The following is a 13,850-nucleotide window of genomic DNA, read 5'->3' on the forward strand; positions in this document are numbered from 1 at the left end:
GAAGATAACAAGGGTGCTCTAAGTGATTCAGTCATACAGCAACACACACCTTCTGTCCAAACCCCGCCTCCAACTATATGTCAAAGCCAATCCAGTGTTGAACGCTTCAACTTTCAAATGGTAGACACATTTAATCTGGTGAATCATGCTTATGATGTCCATGTAAAACAATTCCCATGATTATTGCACACGTTTTCCCTCGTGCTTTCACACTATGAATCATTAATGTTCATTAATCACAACACTAATGACTCTTATCTCTCCTCTCTCTCTCTCTGCACAAAGCACTCGTATCTGGACAGGGAGACCTCTCTCATTCTGAAAAGCATTGCAGGAAAGCCCTCTCACTTGCTGACCAAGGTGAATCACTCTCGCCCTTTCTGGATGAGTTTCTCTTGGTTGCTTCCTAACACTTCTGTGCACGCAAGCATGATTCATTTTCCACGTTTTTTCTATTCTCGCCCATTGTCTTGATGTGAAGTATGAAGACGTAAGAGAAAACTCTTCGCAAAATAACACTGTTAAGATGTCTTTGTTTAATTGTTGTTACTAATTTCCACATATATTTCTGCCATACTGACCTTTAATCTTTGCTGGCTTGACCCTGGCATCATGCTGATCTTTGGCCTGTCGATACAGGATATCAAAGAACGTAAAATGTTACGTTAAACCAATAACCAATTCAACAACCTTGTTGTGGGTGCATGGTGACTTCACATCACATACTGTACAGTGTAATGTGACGCTCCATAACACAAGAATGCTCAGCCCGGTTTAATTTCAACGTTAAATGAATTTTTGAAGTCATAGTGCTTTACAGTTTGAAAGCGTGAAATGTTGAATGATCAGTAATTCTCTATAGTCGTCTATAAATAGTTCACACAGTGTTTCATCCTTCATCCATGTTTTTTTACTGGTTTCAAACTGTGTGAATTGGCCTTTTTATTTATGATTCTATATTATTTGTATGGCCTCTTTAAAAATTGTGATACAAAAAACAGTTTGGCACTATGACGGTTAGCTGGCTATAAATTGACATTATCTGAATAGCATGTACACGCATGTTTTGAAAGTTTGTGTGCTCTGAGCAGCCGTGTTGCTCATTATTAAATCTGGATGAAGATGTTTTGGTGTGGGTAAGTGGTGTTTAATGAACACAGTTAAACATTTGGACATTTGAGATCAACAGAGTACAACTGTATTTGCTTACTTCAATTGCTGGCAAAATCGCATCATTTCTATCGATAACGTTGTTGAAGACAACTCTGGATCACCTGAACATCTGTGGTGGTAATGGAAGTGATGTGTGACCATGTCATCCCTCTGGGTTTGAGTGCATTTGTTCATGAGAGAGGTACATGCCCAGATCTGTTGTCTGCGGACACATATTAGTCAGCACAACAGATGGATCCCTGGAGGCGATTGAGTTTCATCGGAACTAAACATGATGTTAACTTTCGGGATAACTTAAAACTACAAGTGATGCGCTGCTTTAGCTTACAAATGGCGTACACATCTGTTTACTGTAGTTGCTATTGGACTATGGAAGGTTTTGAGTTTCTGTCTGGGGAGGTCGCTGATTCAGCATTACTCCAGATTTAGCCGCCTTTGTACATTTGTGGGAATGGAGTTTACAAATCTGCAAGCATTTAAGCGTCAATGTCCTTTGTTTTTATCCAAACAGCACTTCTTATGTTTTCTATTGGGTGTTGTTGTGTTGTGGTGTTGCCATTTCGGCAAACTGGGGTTGCTTAAGGTGATCTAAAGCATCTGAAGGAAGGGTCATCTTTTTTGTCATCAGGGAAGTTCCATCACTCATGACCTCCTTCCATATTCTGACACTGCCAATTTATCCCTTTGCCTAATAATCAATCAGTTAATCATTGGCTATTACGTTTTGGGGTTCAAAAAAAGAGACCATTGAATATCAGGAGTTCAAAAGCTGAAAGAGTAGTACAAAATGTAAAACAATTCTTAGTCAATACGTTAAGGCCTTAAAATTTGTGCTGTTTGTTAACACCAGTGTTTAAAGCATCAGCTTTCCTTAGCTCCGTTAAAGGTCCGTTGTGTAGTTTTGCAGGATCTGTTGACAGAAATGCAATATAATATGCCAGAAAGCATCTTCAACTAGTTAAATAAAGTCTTAAATGAACGCAATGAGTTGTGAAAATAGGAAGGGCATAGTGATTTTGTAGCTTGTTAGACAGGCACACTTATTATAACGGGTTTGATTAGTAGAAAATCTATTGCAAAGTCAGCAATATCATATCATAAAATGATGCTGTTGAAGAAAAGTGTAGTTTCTACATTCATTTGGAGATAAAATGTGAAATTATTAGAACGTAACAGTATATTTAAAAACACAAAGCTGTGTGTGATTAGTTGTTTATTTTAGTGCTGTTAATCGATTAAAAAATGAACTATGTTAACAAATTAAGCAAATTGTGTATGTTAAATTTCACTATACGTGTGCGATTTTATCGCAGTTAATCGCACGAAAAGTGCGATTAATCGCGATTAAAATATTGAATCTATTGACAGCCCTAGTTAATACATTATCTCCTTCGGCAAAAAAAGCGAAGACATGACGATGTGTGAGCCGCTGTAGTGCTTCGAAAGAGACGTGTGGAGTCAGCAATGCAATTCGCAACCTCACCGCTAAATTTCCTACACTGGACCTGTAGGGTAAGATGTTCTTAGAAATGTTCTCGTTTCAGACATGTTTGGTTAACATTGATCGAACTTGTGTAGCTTATACGGATTCAAGTGCATAGTTTTCAATACTAAAAAGTGTAAAACAAGTTAAAATGGTTGAAAAATATAAAATTGATGCACCTCGCAAAAGTGATCTCAGACTTTTTAGCCTTCTCACACCCTGTCTACACTAGACGCCAGAGGTGTTAATTGTCAGTTTCATCTGTTGACAGGCGGATTGACATTTCGTTACACTGTACTTGTATATGTGTGATGACAATAAAGTTGAATCTAATCTAATCTAAATTGGGTCAGGAGAACAGTTGCTTGAATTATCAGCTCATTTCTATTTGATCTGTAGACATGTGCTGCGTTTGAACGCATTGAAACTCAATAGTTGTATCGCTGATAATAGTCAGTCAGAATCCAGGTCGTGATCAGATAAGCTGTTTTTATAGAGGAACATGTGGGGAGATGATCTTTTTATGTCAGTGTTTGTGTCCGCCGTCTCAATTCATCATGGGATAGAGAAGTGTCCATCTAATGCACACTCACAAAAAAGTAATCCATCCAGACATACTACTCATGACTAATACTTATTTTTGCCTACTACATTGTATGGAATAGGCGATTTCAGATGCACGGTATGTTATGCATAAAATGTGCTTGGAGGCCATTCAATATAAAAAATATGTAAATCCTCTACATTTTGAGATGGAACTCGCCTGCCAGGCTAGATAGATGCCAACATGGACAGATTGCTTGACATCCCCTCGTCTCTAACCGTCAACAGAACCGCACAGGGTAAACCAAAACACAGCTTGGATTGTAACTCTCATTCAATGTTTTTTTTGTTTAACGTTTAATGTTTTTGTACCTTGTGAAACGCTGTGTGGAGAGGTAGAGGTTAATACACGCTGCCTCGGCACAATCCCAAAACCACACCATAGCTGTTGCACACAAATACACAGAGAAACAGAGATGGGGAGGGCTTGACTGAAATCTATCTGACATGAAAAGGGGAGGGACATTGCTTTGTCTGAGAGAGAGAGAGAGAGAGAGAGAGAGAGAGATTAGCTAGTAGACTGGAGGTAGTAGTATTGCTTGTTCTGCCCATCCTCCACCTCTCCTCCGGTTGTGTTCGATCCGTTTTACGCTGTTGGGCAGAAGTGTTTTCCGCCTGGAATTATCTATACTGCGGAGGGAATTTTCAGTCATTCGTACTTGAAAAATGAAGCTGACATCATCATGATGTTTACTTTATAGATAAACATTAAACCGTTCTCAGCATGGGTCTTCACACCTCATTGACCGCCAGAGCTGCCATACACAGACACGGACCGGCTTCAGACTTACTGCCTTGGGATGTTTTTCTGTTTTTACCTGTAGATTGTTGGGTTTGAATTTTTGTAGGAAAAAGAACTTTGTATTCCTCTCGGGAGCGGCAACTCCAGATGTGACTATTGAAAAGCGGCTTTCTTTAATCTGTTGAAGAGACTCTGAACACGGCAGGGCTGCCAAATGCATACGAGGAGAACCCCAGCGGAGAGCGTTCAGATTGTATTTAACAGCCGATGTCTTGTTTCTAAGCCTTTAAATTCACTTTGGACTAAAGCTTTTATTCATCTCCAAGGTCAAAAATAAATTCTTACAATGGCGTCTTGCTGGAAAAGTCAGGTAAGATAGGTGTAACATAAATGATGGGATGTCCAAATGTTTAACTGTAGGAAGCAGCTTACCCGCATCGCAGTTATTGTGTTTTGTGGACTGACCGTGTTTGTGTGTCTGTGTTAGGAGGAGCAAGCTGCCAAACAAAAAGCCGACAACATCCGAGTGGCTTTGGAGAAGATAAAAGAAGCGCAGGTTAAAAAGGTAAGATGATCCGGAATGACCAGTTTTCCTCCTCGTGTTTACAACACCTTCATTGTGTCCCGCACATCACGATCATGTAAACATAACCCTGGTGACAGATCTGTTTTTCAGCCTCTGTGCATTTCTCCATTATTTCTGGTCTGTACTGTAGAAGTGGGTCAGTGAGGACATGTGCTCGGTTTCACGGCGGGCGATGTAATGCACACATTAACACCGCTGAAAGGATCTGTGCTTTATCTGAGTTTTGAGTTCAGTGAACGTTTCAGGCTACAGTATGTTGGCAGGTTGAAAGTGTACACTACCGGTCAAAATGAATTGAATGGTTCTTCATCGCTATCTGTGTGCTTAAATGTTTGACATTAGTTTAATGGACGAACATATAATTGTGCAAATATAAACTTTTGATTATAAACCATATTTTGATCACACCCTAGAATAGGGACCAATTCTCACCATTTACTTACTATTAACTAAGACTTTTGCCTAAGTACTGCTTATAAGTTAGTTTTTAGGTTTAGGAGGATTAAGGGATGTAGAATAAGGCATTAATATGTGATTTATGCATACTAATATACAACCAATATGCATGTTAATAAGAAAGTAGTTCTTGGTAAATTTGTGTACCTTAATATAAAGTGTAACCATTGTTTTTTTATATATATATAAAAAATGGATTACTTTGAAAGTCATGGGAGTAATGAAAGAAAAGCAGCCAATAAGAGCTCAGAACTCATTTAATATTGTTAAAAAAGATCTTAGGGTGAAACCCAAAGAAGTCGCATGATAAAATGCAAAGAGATCATTTCTGCAAATTCTCGGCAAATGTGACTACACTTAGTTTAGATGATCAAATATTTAAAAAAATTATTTATTGTTTAGATTTTTGTTGAAACAATCCTCATAGTTGCCTTTGTGGCATTCCACAGAGCTTACTGTTTTTCCAAAATGTGGAAAACAAATGAATGAAGCAAGTAAGTGTTCTGACCGATAGTGTACATGGATATACATGGGGTCCAAAACCTTGGGTTAAGTGGTTGAAAGTCTTCTCGTTCGACATTCTTTTAAAACGTAATATTTATTGTTTAAAACTGTATTATCTATAATGTAATGTGATATATAAATATAACTAAATACATGAAACATTTTCAGTCAAATAATGTACAGAAAATGTACAAGCACATGTGACTTCACTGTCCCCGGGCGTCCGTTTTCTGTGTGTGTGGGTCAGCAGCCCTGATGGAAGGTTTTCTGGGTCAGGGCACTGCCCCGGCGCACAAACTCAGTCTCTCTTCAGACTAGAGGCACATTTATGGGAATTTAAGAGCAGAGTTAAGCCGGGCGTCTGGATTAACGGCACGCCCTTCAGGAAAGATGATGTAACGTGTAATGTTATGATCTCCTAAAATGTCAACTGATTTTGAAATGAGTAAATCTGTGAAGAGATGTACGCATAGAAAGAGATACAGATTGAAGTTGGCTATGTGTATTTTATTATTTAAACTATAATTTGTGATATATACAGTTCGTATTCATTGTAATTGTTTATTTATTGAATTATACATTTCTTTCAATAGTATTTAGAGCAAATAAAATGAATGCAGGTATTTTACGGTCGAGCGACATTTAGGGCCACATAAAAAGCATTAATCATACATTTTATGTGACCAAATAACATTTTATGACTCTGAAGATATTTTTTATTAAAGAAAAAAAGATAAATGCATATCTTAACATAATTCTTTGAAATGATGTCCTAAACACAGCACGTTATTACAGAAACCTGTATTTTTATAGAATAACAGCAATAATCGAGTCAATGTTTTACGTGACAGATGATGGTTTGAAAGGATACTGTGTTATGGGTGCTCATTCACTGCGTTTTTAAAGATGCTTGCTCACACCATTTGTACTGGATTGCTTTTTTGGCCTTTGATCATCAGTTTGGGGAAGAATGTAGGTCATTGGGTGTAACGTGAGGGAGAATTCCCATTGGGGTACAGTTGTCTGCAGGTCTCTGTTATTGCTGGTATCTTTACTGTATTTAAATGGAGAATGTGTGCAATAGGATTGAAAGCCTCACCCACGTAATAAATATGGGATGCAAAATGTAATTTTAACCAGAAAATTAAATAAAAAAAAACAAGGAACCTATGTTTTTAAGATCAATTTCAACTTAACTACAGTAACATTGTACAAAAGACAGAATTCATTGAAGCGCACAAGATGGTCTGTAGTGTATTCTCATCATGCTGTAATATCATGAATCAAGTATTGGATAAGATATATGGTCACATGATTGCAGGGTGTTTAAAACAATCCCCAAATAAAATGTCACAACTGAGGTCAAGAAGATCTTTGTAAAAATACATACAAACACTTCTGTCCCGTGTCTCTCCTCAGTTGGTGATCCGAGTGCACCTATCAGATGAAAGTTCCAAGACTATGATGGTGGACGAGAGACAGACGGTGCGTCAAGTTTTGGACAGTCTGCTGGATAAATCCCACTGTGGTTATAGCCTGGACTGGTCTCTGGTTGAAATCATCTCCGAACTTCAGATCGGTAAGACGAAAGACAAAGCCCCACCTTTCCTTTCTTACAGACTCTTGATTTTGTCATAGTCTCGTCCACATTATAGCCAAACAAAAACATGTTTCAAAATCATTTTAAGATGATGTTTCATACATTTCACAATTTAGCAAATCCAGGTATGGGTGACATGCTTATTGTCACTGTAAACAAATGTTTCCTGGCACAACAACCTAAAGGAAAAAAATTGGCAAGATGTATTTTACGGTATAGTCTCTAAAGAGTCTTTTGCCTTATTGTCAGGCCACAAGTTGAATCAATAAGGACAAAAGAAAAAGAGATTAAAGGAATCTTGCGATGAATGGTTTGATTTGACACCTGGATGTTAATGCTCATCGTTTTCATTTTTCACTGCTCCATGGAAACATAACAGCAGTTCCATTCAATTCATTCGATTACCGGAGCAGATTTGCAGTGAGTGTAGATTAGCAAAGTGTATGACTGAAATCCCAATAGGATTAACCCATAAAATCATGTGATGTTTGGAGAAGCTAGGTAGATTAAACATTACTGTGGCTACAGTGTGACTAATTCTACAGGATGTATTTAACGTTTTCAAACGTGGAAGAACCAGAAGCTTTCATGTGCTATATTTCCTTGTTTCTTACATGCTAGCTTGAATATAAAAGATATATTCCTTCAATGTTGGTTAAACTCCAGTGACATGCTACCGATTAAAGTACCAGTGTGTAATTTATTTAGAGGATATACTGTTCATAACTGTCTTCAGAGGTGTATAAAGACCTTTCATAATGAAGCGTTGTGTTTTTATTACCTTAGAATGAGCTATTTATATCTACATCGCGGGTCCCCTTGCAAGGAAGTCACAATGTTGTTTCTACAGTAGCCCTAAACGGACAAACAGCTCTACAGATCGCAAAGAAGCGAAAACGATATGACGTCTTAGTCCTGTATCAGCGCCGTAGTGCCTTGAAAAGGGAGCGGCGTAGTGAGCCGTTGGTTGCACGTTATGCTTTTAAAGCAGGGGTGTCCAAAACTTAGCAGGACACCGGCCCTCCACGACCGACTTTGGACGGCCCTGTTTTAAAGCCTTGACCCATAGGTTTCTGTTTTAAGCTTTAAGGTTTGATTTGTGTTTGTCACATCGCAGTAGTGCGTATCTGTGACCTCGTATGCTGGGCTGCTGCTGTAGGTTCAGCGCGATCATGCGTGAGGCTGTAACCTACATCTCCAGGGCTTCCATTTCTCCTCTTTGGTTTTTTAATGGATGAAAGTAGATAAAAAATAATGAGATGCAGTGATTAATAGGATTTCAAGCCGATGGGTTGAACTACAAACAGCTTTAATGGTGATAGTGTCGTGTTTTTATCAGAGATAATTTGTAGAGCATAAATTCAAGAATTGTGTGTTTGTGCTTCTCAGGATACGGGGACATCTGGCTCTCTGTTTAGTTGAAAACAGGAAGTGAAGCACACGGTCTACTTGTTATGAAGATGCTTGTCTTGGTGTATTTTTATGCAAGAATGTATTTTTTTATTTTTTTTTGAACGACAATGTTCCTGCTGCTGGTTGTTTGTATTTAGGGGGTTGGACGTGTCTAGGTTAAAGATCACATGCTCAGTGTTGGGATGTGACAAAATCGGACTTAATCCTGGTATTAGGATCAAGAGTGTTAGGGATCGTTTTTCCTCGAGTACTTTTAATCACCTAATGGATTGACTTCTGTACCTGATTCTGATTGTTGGTCACTCTCTGTATATTGTCATCCATGTATAGAATACTTCACCTTTAACCCTTCAGTACTGTTCAGGGCAATTCTTTTGGGTTTAAGCCTGAAACTGTTTAAATGAATCACTTTCTTAACTTTAGTGTGCTTAAGGTTGTGATCTATCTAGTGCACTCAGTTTGTTACGTAATCTGTGAGAGAGCAGGACACCGCGGCAGGGTTTATAGTAATTGAAGTAAATGTCACTTTTCTTCTCCGAGTCTGAGATCTCATGTGTCCCGGTGTACATGGAGATTACGGCACAGGTCACTGAACCTGTCCTTAGTTTACCTGTTCTTTCAGAATGGTGTATGAGTTTTAATCCTTCCTCTAAAGATTCTTACACTTTCACAAAGAAAAACCCCTCGTTTCACAGTGTCGTATATTTTCTCTCGAGTATCTACCCATTGTTCATATAACCTTTGTAAATCATTCATTTATGATATTTGCAGTGCGCAAACCTCGTGTTTTCCTCTTCCTTGTTTCTCCAGAGAGAATCTTCGAGGATCACGAGAACCTGGTGGAGAACCTGCTGAACTGGACCAGGGACAGCACCAACAGATTGATGTTCATCGAACGCATTGAGAAATATGCGCTTTTCAAGAATCCTCAGGTACCACACATGCTTATTAATGCAGTCAGGGTTTGTTATCTCATAGAATTTGAAAGCTCAGTATCAGAATGGGTTTCAGAACTGTAAGTTGAAGTGTGGATGATGGGGCGTTGTTCTAAATTGATCAGAGATGTTATTGGTGTGTGTGTGTGGGGGGGGATGTAGGTCAGTGTCATGTTAATGCGGAAGCGAAATGAATAATTGATCTTAGCAGAGGCAGAATAAAGCGTGTTCGCTGGCCAGACTCGATCTCTGCTCGTGCCTCTGGCCTTTTTTATCAAGTAAAATGATATAATATTCCACTGTGTTCCCTGTGACTGTAATGACAATAAAGCATGCCCCTGAGTGCCTTACTGCTTTTATAAAACAGTATAAAAAATAAATATAAAATTCCAATTTTTTCCGACACTTTCATTCTTGCAACTTTACGTGTCTTACACATGCATGGGCAACTTATAACACACCGAAGGCAGATAAACACGTATCCGCACCATATGACCCCTTTTAGCACCAGACCTTTTCAGTCACAATATACCTGAACAAAATCTGTGATTGCATCAGTCTGCGGTGTTCCATACACAACACTTTAACATCGTCTGTTTTCTCAGAACTATTTGTTGGGGCGTAAGGAGACGAGTGAGATGACGGACAGAAATAAAGAGGCTCTGCTAGAGGTGAGACCAACTTATGTACAAATGCACACAGACTCTTGGAGTGCTTTTAACTGCATGACGTATTTAGGAAATGTTACGCTCACGCGAGTCACTAATAAGGAAGTGTGTGTGTGCAGGAGTGTTTTTGTGGAAGCTCTGTCAGCGTGCCTGAGATGGAAGGGGTTCTCTGGCTCAAAGATGACGGCAAGAAATCCTGGAAGAAGCGCTACTTCCTGTTACGGGCTTCTGGGATTTATTATGTGCCAAAGGGTAAAGCCAAGGTGGGTTTTGAGCGCGTCTATTTCTCTTCTGCAGTTCATGTTTTATGTCATCATCCATCTCCTTTTGTTTAAATGACTCCAATCACAGTGTTTTCTCTTTCCTTTATCATCACCAAAATGTATGCCCATAAAAACCTGCGATGACGTTATGAATAAGATGAAGGAAATCGGCCATCTTGGTAATGCCGTAATTTCCGCTGAAAAGCCAACCATTCTTGGCATTTTCCTTTTCGTTCCTCATGCTGCATCTGTATTAACTCAACACCTTTTTTTGTTATCCGCCGTTTCAAATCATTTCTGTGCTTTTAGTGATGTCATGCGTCGGTTCACTGTCACTGCTGACATAGAAACACGCTGGCTGTTTACAGATCAGTTAATGAGGTCAAGTTCAGAGGCGGCGTGAGCCAGTGAACTTCTCATTATCCACAGACGATAGAGAGAAGACCAGGCCATCACTTTGACAGCTGCTGCCCATCTGCATTACTCTCTTCCTGTTTTATACCTTTGACTCTGATAGCACATCTGATGGGTCTGAATCTAGATGAGACCGTGTACAGAATCTACAGCCACTGCGGGTGTTTTTAACCTCTCGTCTTTGCCGAAGAAGCAAAAACACAACGGCATCTTAGTCCTTTGTCAGCCACCGGAGTGCTTTGAAAGGGAGTTGTTGGTTGTAATTCGCAACCTCACTGCTAGATGGTGCTACACCGGACTTTTAAGTCCTTGTGCAATTTCTCCATTCTAAATTCATGGGGTTATATCTGGGTTATCTTTGCTTTTAACCACTGGTTGGGCAACACTTGTAATTTTGATGGAGGGTTAGAATTGCTTTTAACCCTGGGTTGTGAAACCGTCTAGACTCTAGAGCAATGTAATGCTGTGCCAAAGGCGTACAGTGAATATTTATCTGAGGCCAAAAGAACGTGCTTGCGTCATTTTTACAGATAGACATGCAGTTACTTATAAAGAGGCATACAATCTATTCAAGTTATAAATATGAATAAATGAATGTTAATTTCACACTGTTCATACGTTACATTGTTTGACAAACGCACAGTGTTAAACCGGTATTATTTTTAATAAGAGTTAAGAATTTGATTTAGATACTCTAATACACTGTTTGCTCAACATCTGCCATAGTCCACAACTGTAGTGCTCCCCCTGGTGGATTCATCAGGAAAATATGTAGGTCAATCCAAATATGTTTCCCAAAAAACATGGTCTGACTTCCTGCAATACGTTTTCCTTGTTTGCTGTGTTAATTCTTCTTATCTGTGTCTCTTTCTCATCCATTCTCATTTGTAGGCCTCCAGAGACCTGGTGTGTTTCCTGCAGCTGGAACATGTTAACGTGTACTTGGGTCAGGACTACCGCAGCAAATACAAAGCTCCAACTGACTACTGTATGGTCCTGAAGGTGAGGGACCCTCTTTTGATATTGTTCAAACACCTTATCTTCATGAAACACGTGTATTGTGTCAACACCATAAAACTTTAACAACAAAACTAAAAATGCATTTGATCAAATGATGTAAAGACGGGTGGTGTTGTTTTAAGCCCTGTGCTTTGAACATACATTTAGTTGGAGTATCTCTTGTATCTATCAAAAGCTGCGAGACTCTTTCAGACTTCATTTCTCTTTATCGTAAAAGCAGACGGCGAAGAAGGATTTTTGCCGGAGGATGTTTGAAGCACTGGGGAGTGTAAAAGCACAAACCAGAAGCAGCAATACCCAACAAATTGAGAAGGGATGACTCTTTATAGAACATAAAATAGTTACTTTATTTGTATATGCCCAATTCTGAGGAATATGGACCATTATGGATGTAAATGGCACTTACCTGACTATGAAAAACATGCACTAAAAGTGAAACAAATGCTTTAAAAACTTAAATAGAGACATCACACAGGTATTTGAACCACCAAATGTCAATTTCCGTGCTGTTAGTTTAGTAAAACGCTTTGGTAAAACTTTTTTATGGGAAGGTTAACATTTTTACGAAATTGTGAAATGTGTATTTTGTTCCAGGTAGTGAAATTATAGTGAATTACCGCAACAATGAAATGCTTCATCAATCTGATAAATGACAGGATATCCCCGTCTCCGTTTTTCCCCATGTAGCACCCTCAGATTCAGAAGAAATCACAGTACATCAAGTACCTCTGCTGTGAGGATGTCAGAACACTACATCAGTGGATCAACGGGATACGCATCGCTAAGGTAACATCCTCCTAACCGGTGACATCACCATTTGTGTATTGCTACATGCTTTATAAAGAGGGACTGAATCTGTTTTGTTTTCACACAGTATGGAAAGCAGCTGTACGTGAACTATCAGGAGGCTATGAGACGCACAGAGGCTGCTCATGACTGGTCTTCCCTTTCCAGCTCCAGTATGAAGTCCGGTTCCAGTTCCTCCAGTCTACCAGGTGATTCAACCCTCATGTTTATTTCGGCCAAAGATTTAAAGAGCAGTTCTCTTTATCATCACGTGGATCACGTCTTCATTCAGTTTTTGATCCTGTCTCTTCTGTCTACAGAATCTCAATCTAACCACTCCAGCCAATCAGACAGCGGCGTGTCAGAGACCTTGTCTTCGGCTCATATGCGCTCTCAGAGTGTAGTCAGCTCCATCTTTTCTGAGGCCTGGAAGAGAGGCAATCAGACAGAAGATCCCAAGGTGACCGTTGATGAAGTTTATTTCTCTTCTGGTGCTGTGCTTCACATTCCACCTCTTTTTCTTCATTGTGATGTCCTTTCATGAGCCTTCAACTATCTCGCCGTAATAACTTCTTCATCCTGATCATCTGTGTTTGTAAAATAATGACTATAATACCAAATAATAGTAATAATCGTGACTTACTGCTTTTACAAAACAGTCATTTTTGTATTGACCAGTCCAAGAAAATGTTCGCATTCATATTTTTAAGATTTTGAAAGTAGGTTAAAAATTCATCATACACTGAACACGTCCAATTAATAGTGTTTTAATTGGAGTTCATCGTTATAGTTTTTGCAAATCAAAGGGCTTCGACTTCCTCCAAGGGGGTCTTAGTAAATAGTTTGTCCCAAATGATCTCATTCATTTTTATGTACTAATGGCCAATCTTTGAGGACAAAGTCCGTCCGAGTCATGACCCATCGTGTGATTGTGGAACATTATACTCATGTTGCAGTGTCCCCACCTTTATTAATTAATAATAATTGTTAATTGGTCCCCTCTTTGTTTGTCTACCCAGGATGTCAAAGTCGAGTCTGGAAAGGCTACAGCCTTATTTACTGGTGGGGATTGTGGTTAGGAGTGTGGAAAAACGTCACACCCTAGCCCATTATATTTTATACTATCCTCACACGTGGAACTCAAAATAACTAACCCCTGATACTTCATTTGTGTAGCGGCGTATCTCATGGTTGTCTTGTGAAT

The 13,850-nt window shown here is 39.1% G+C and overlaps 1 protein-coding gene across 7 annotated transcripts in view; it reads left to right on the plus strand.

Moving 5' to 3' along the window:
- Positions 1–13,850, plus strand: part of raph1a (Ras association (RalGDS/AF-6) and pleckstrin homology domains 1a) — a 54,074-nt gene that overhangs the window by 36,145 nt on the left and 4,079 nt on the right. For 5 of the 7 annotated variants that reach the window (XM_079465078.1, XM_079465080.1, XM_079465081.1 and 2 more), the window contains 10 exons: positions 286–360; positions 4,489–4,566; positions 6,967–7,126; positions 9,371–9,492; positions 10,101–10,166; positions 10,283–10,426; positions 11,732–11,842; positions 12,548–12,646; positions 12,735–12,855; positions 12,967–13,106. In XM_079465078.1, the coding sequence (XP_079321204.1) occupies positions 286–360; positions 4,489–4,566; positions 6,967–7,126; positions 9,371–9,492; positions 10,101–10,166; positions 10,283–10,426; positions 11,732–11,842; positions 12,548–12,646; positions 12,735–12,855; positions 12,967–13,106 (1,116 nt within the window). The remainder of the gene's footprint in view (positions 1–285; positions 361–4,488; positions 4,567–6,966; positions 7,127–9,370; positions 9,493–10,100; positions 10,167–10,282; positions 10,427–11,731; positions 11,843–12,547; positions 12,647–12,734; positions 12,856–12,966; positions 13,107–13,850) is intronic. The other 2 variants (XM_079465083.1, XM_079465082.1) reach the window with 1 other exon arrangement.

The sequence above is a fragment of the Barbatula barbatula genome (genome assembly GCF_947034865.1).
Source record: "Barbatula barbatula genome assembly, chromosome: 9".
Classification (NCBI taxonomy): Eukaryota; Metazoa; Chordata; class Actinopteri; order Cypriniformes; family Nemacheilidae; genus Barbatula; species Barbatula barbatula.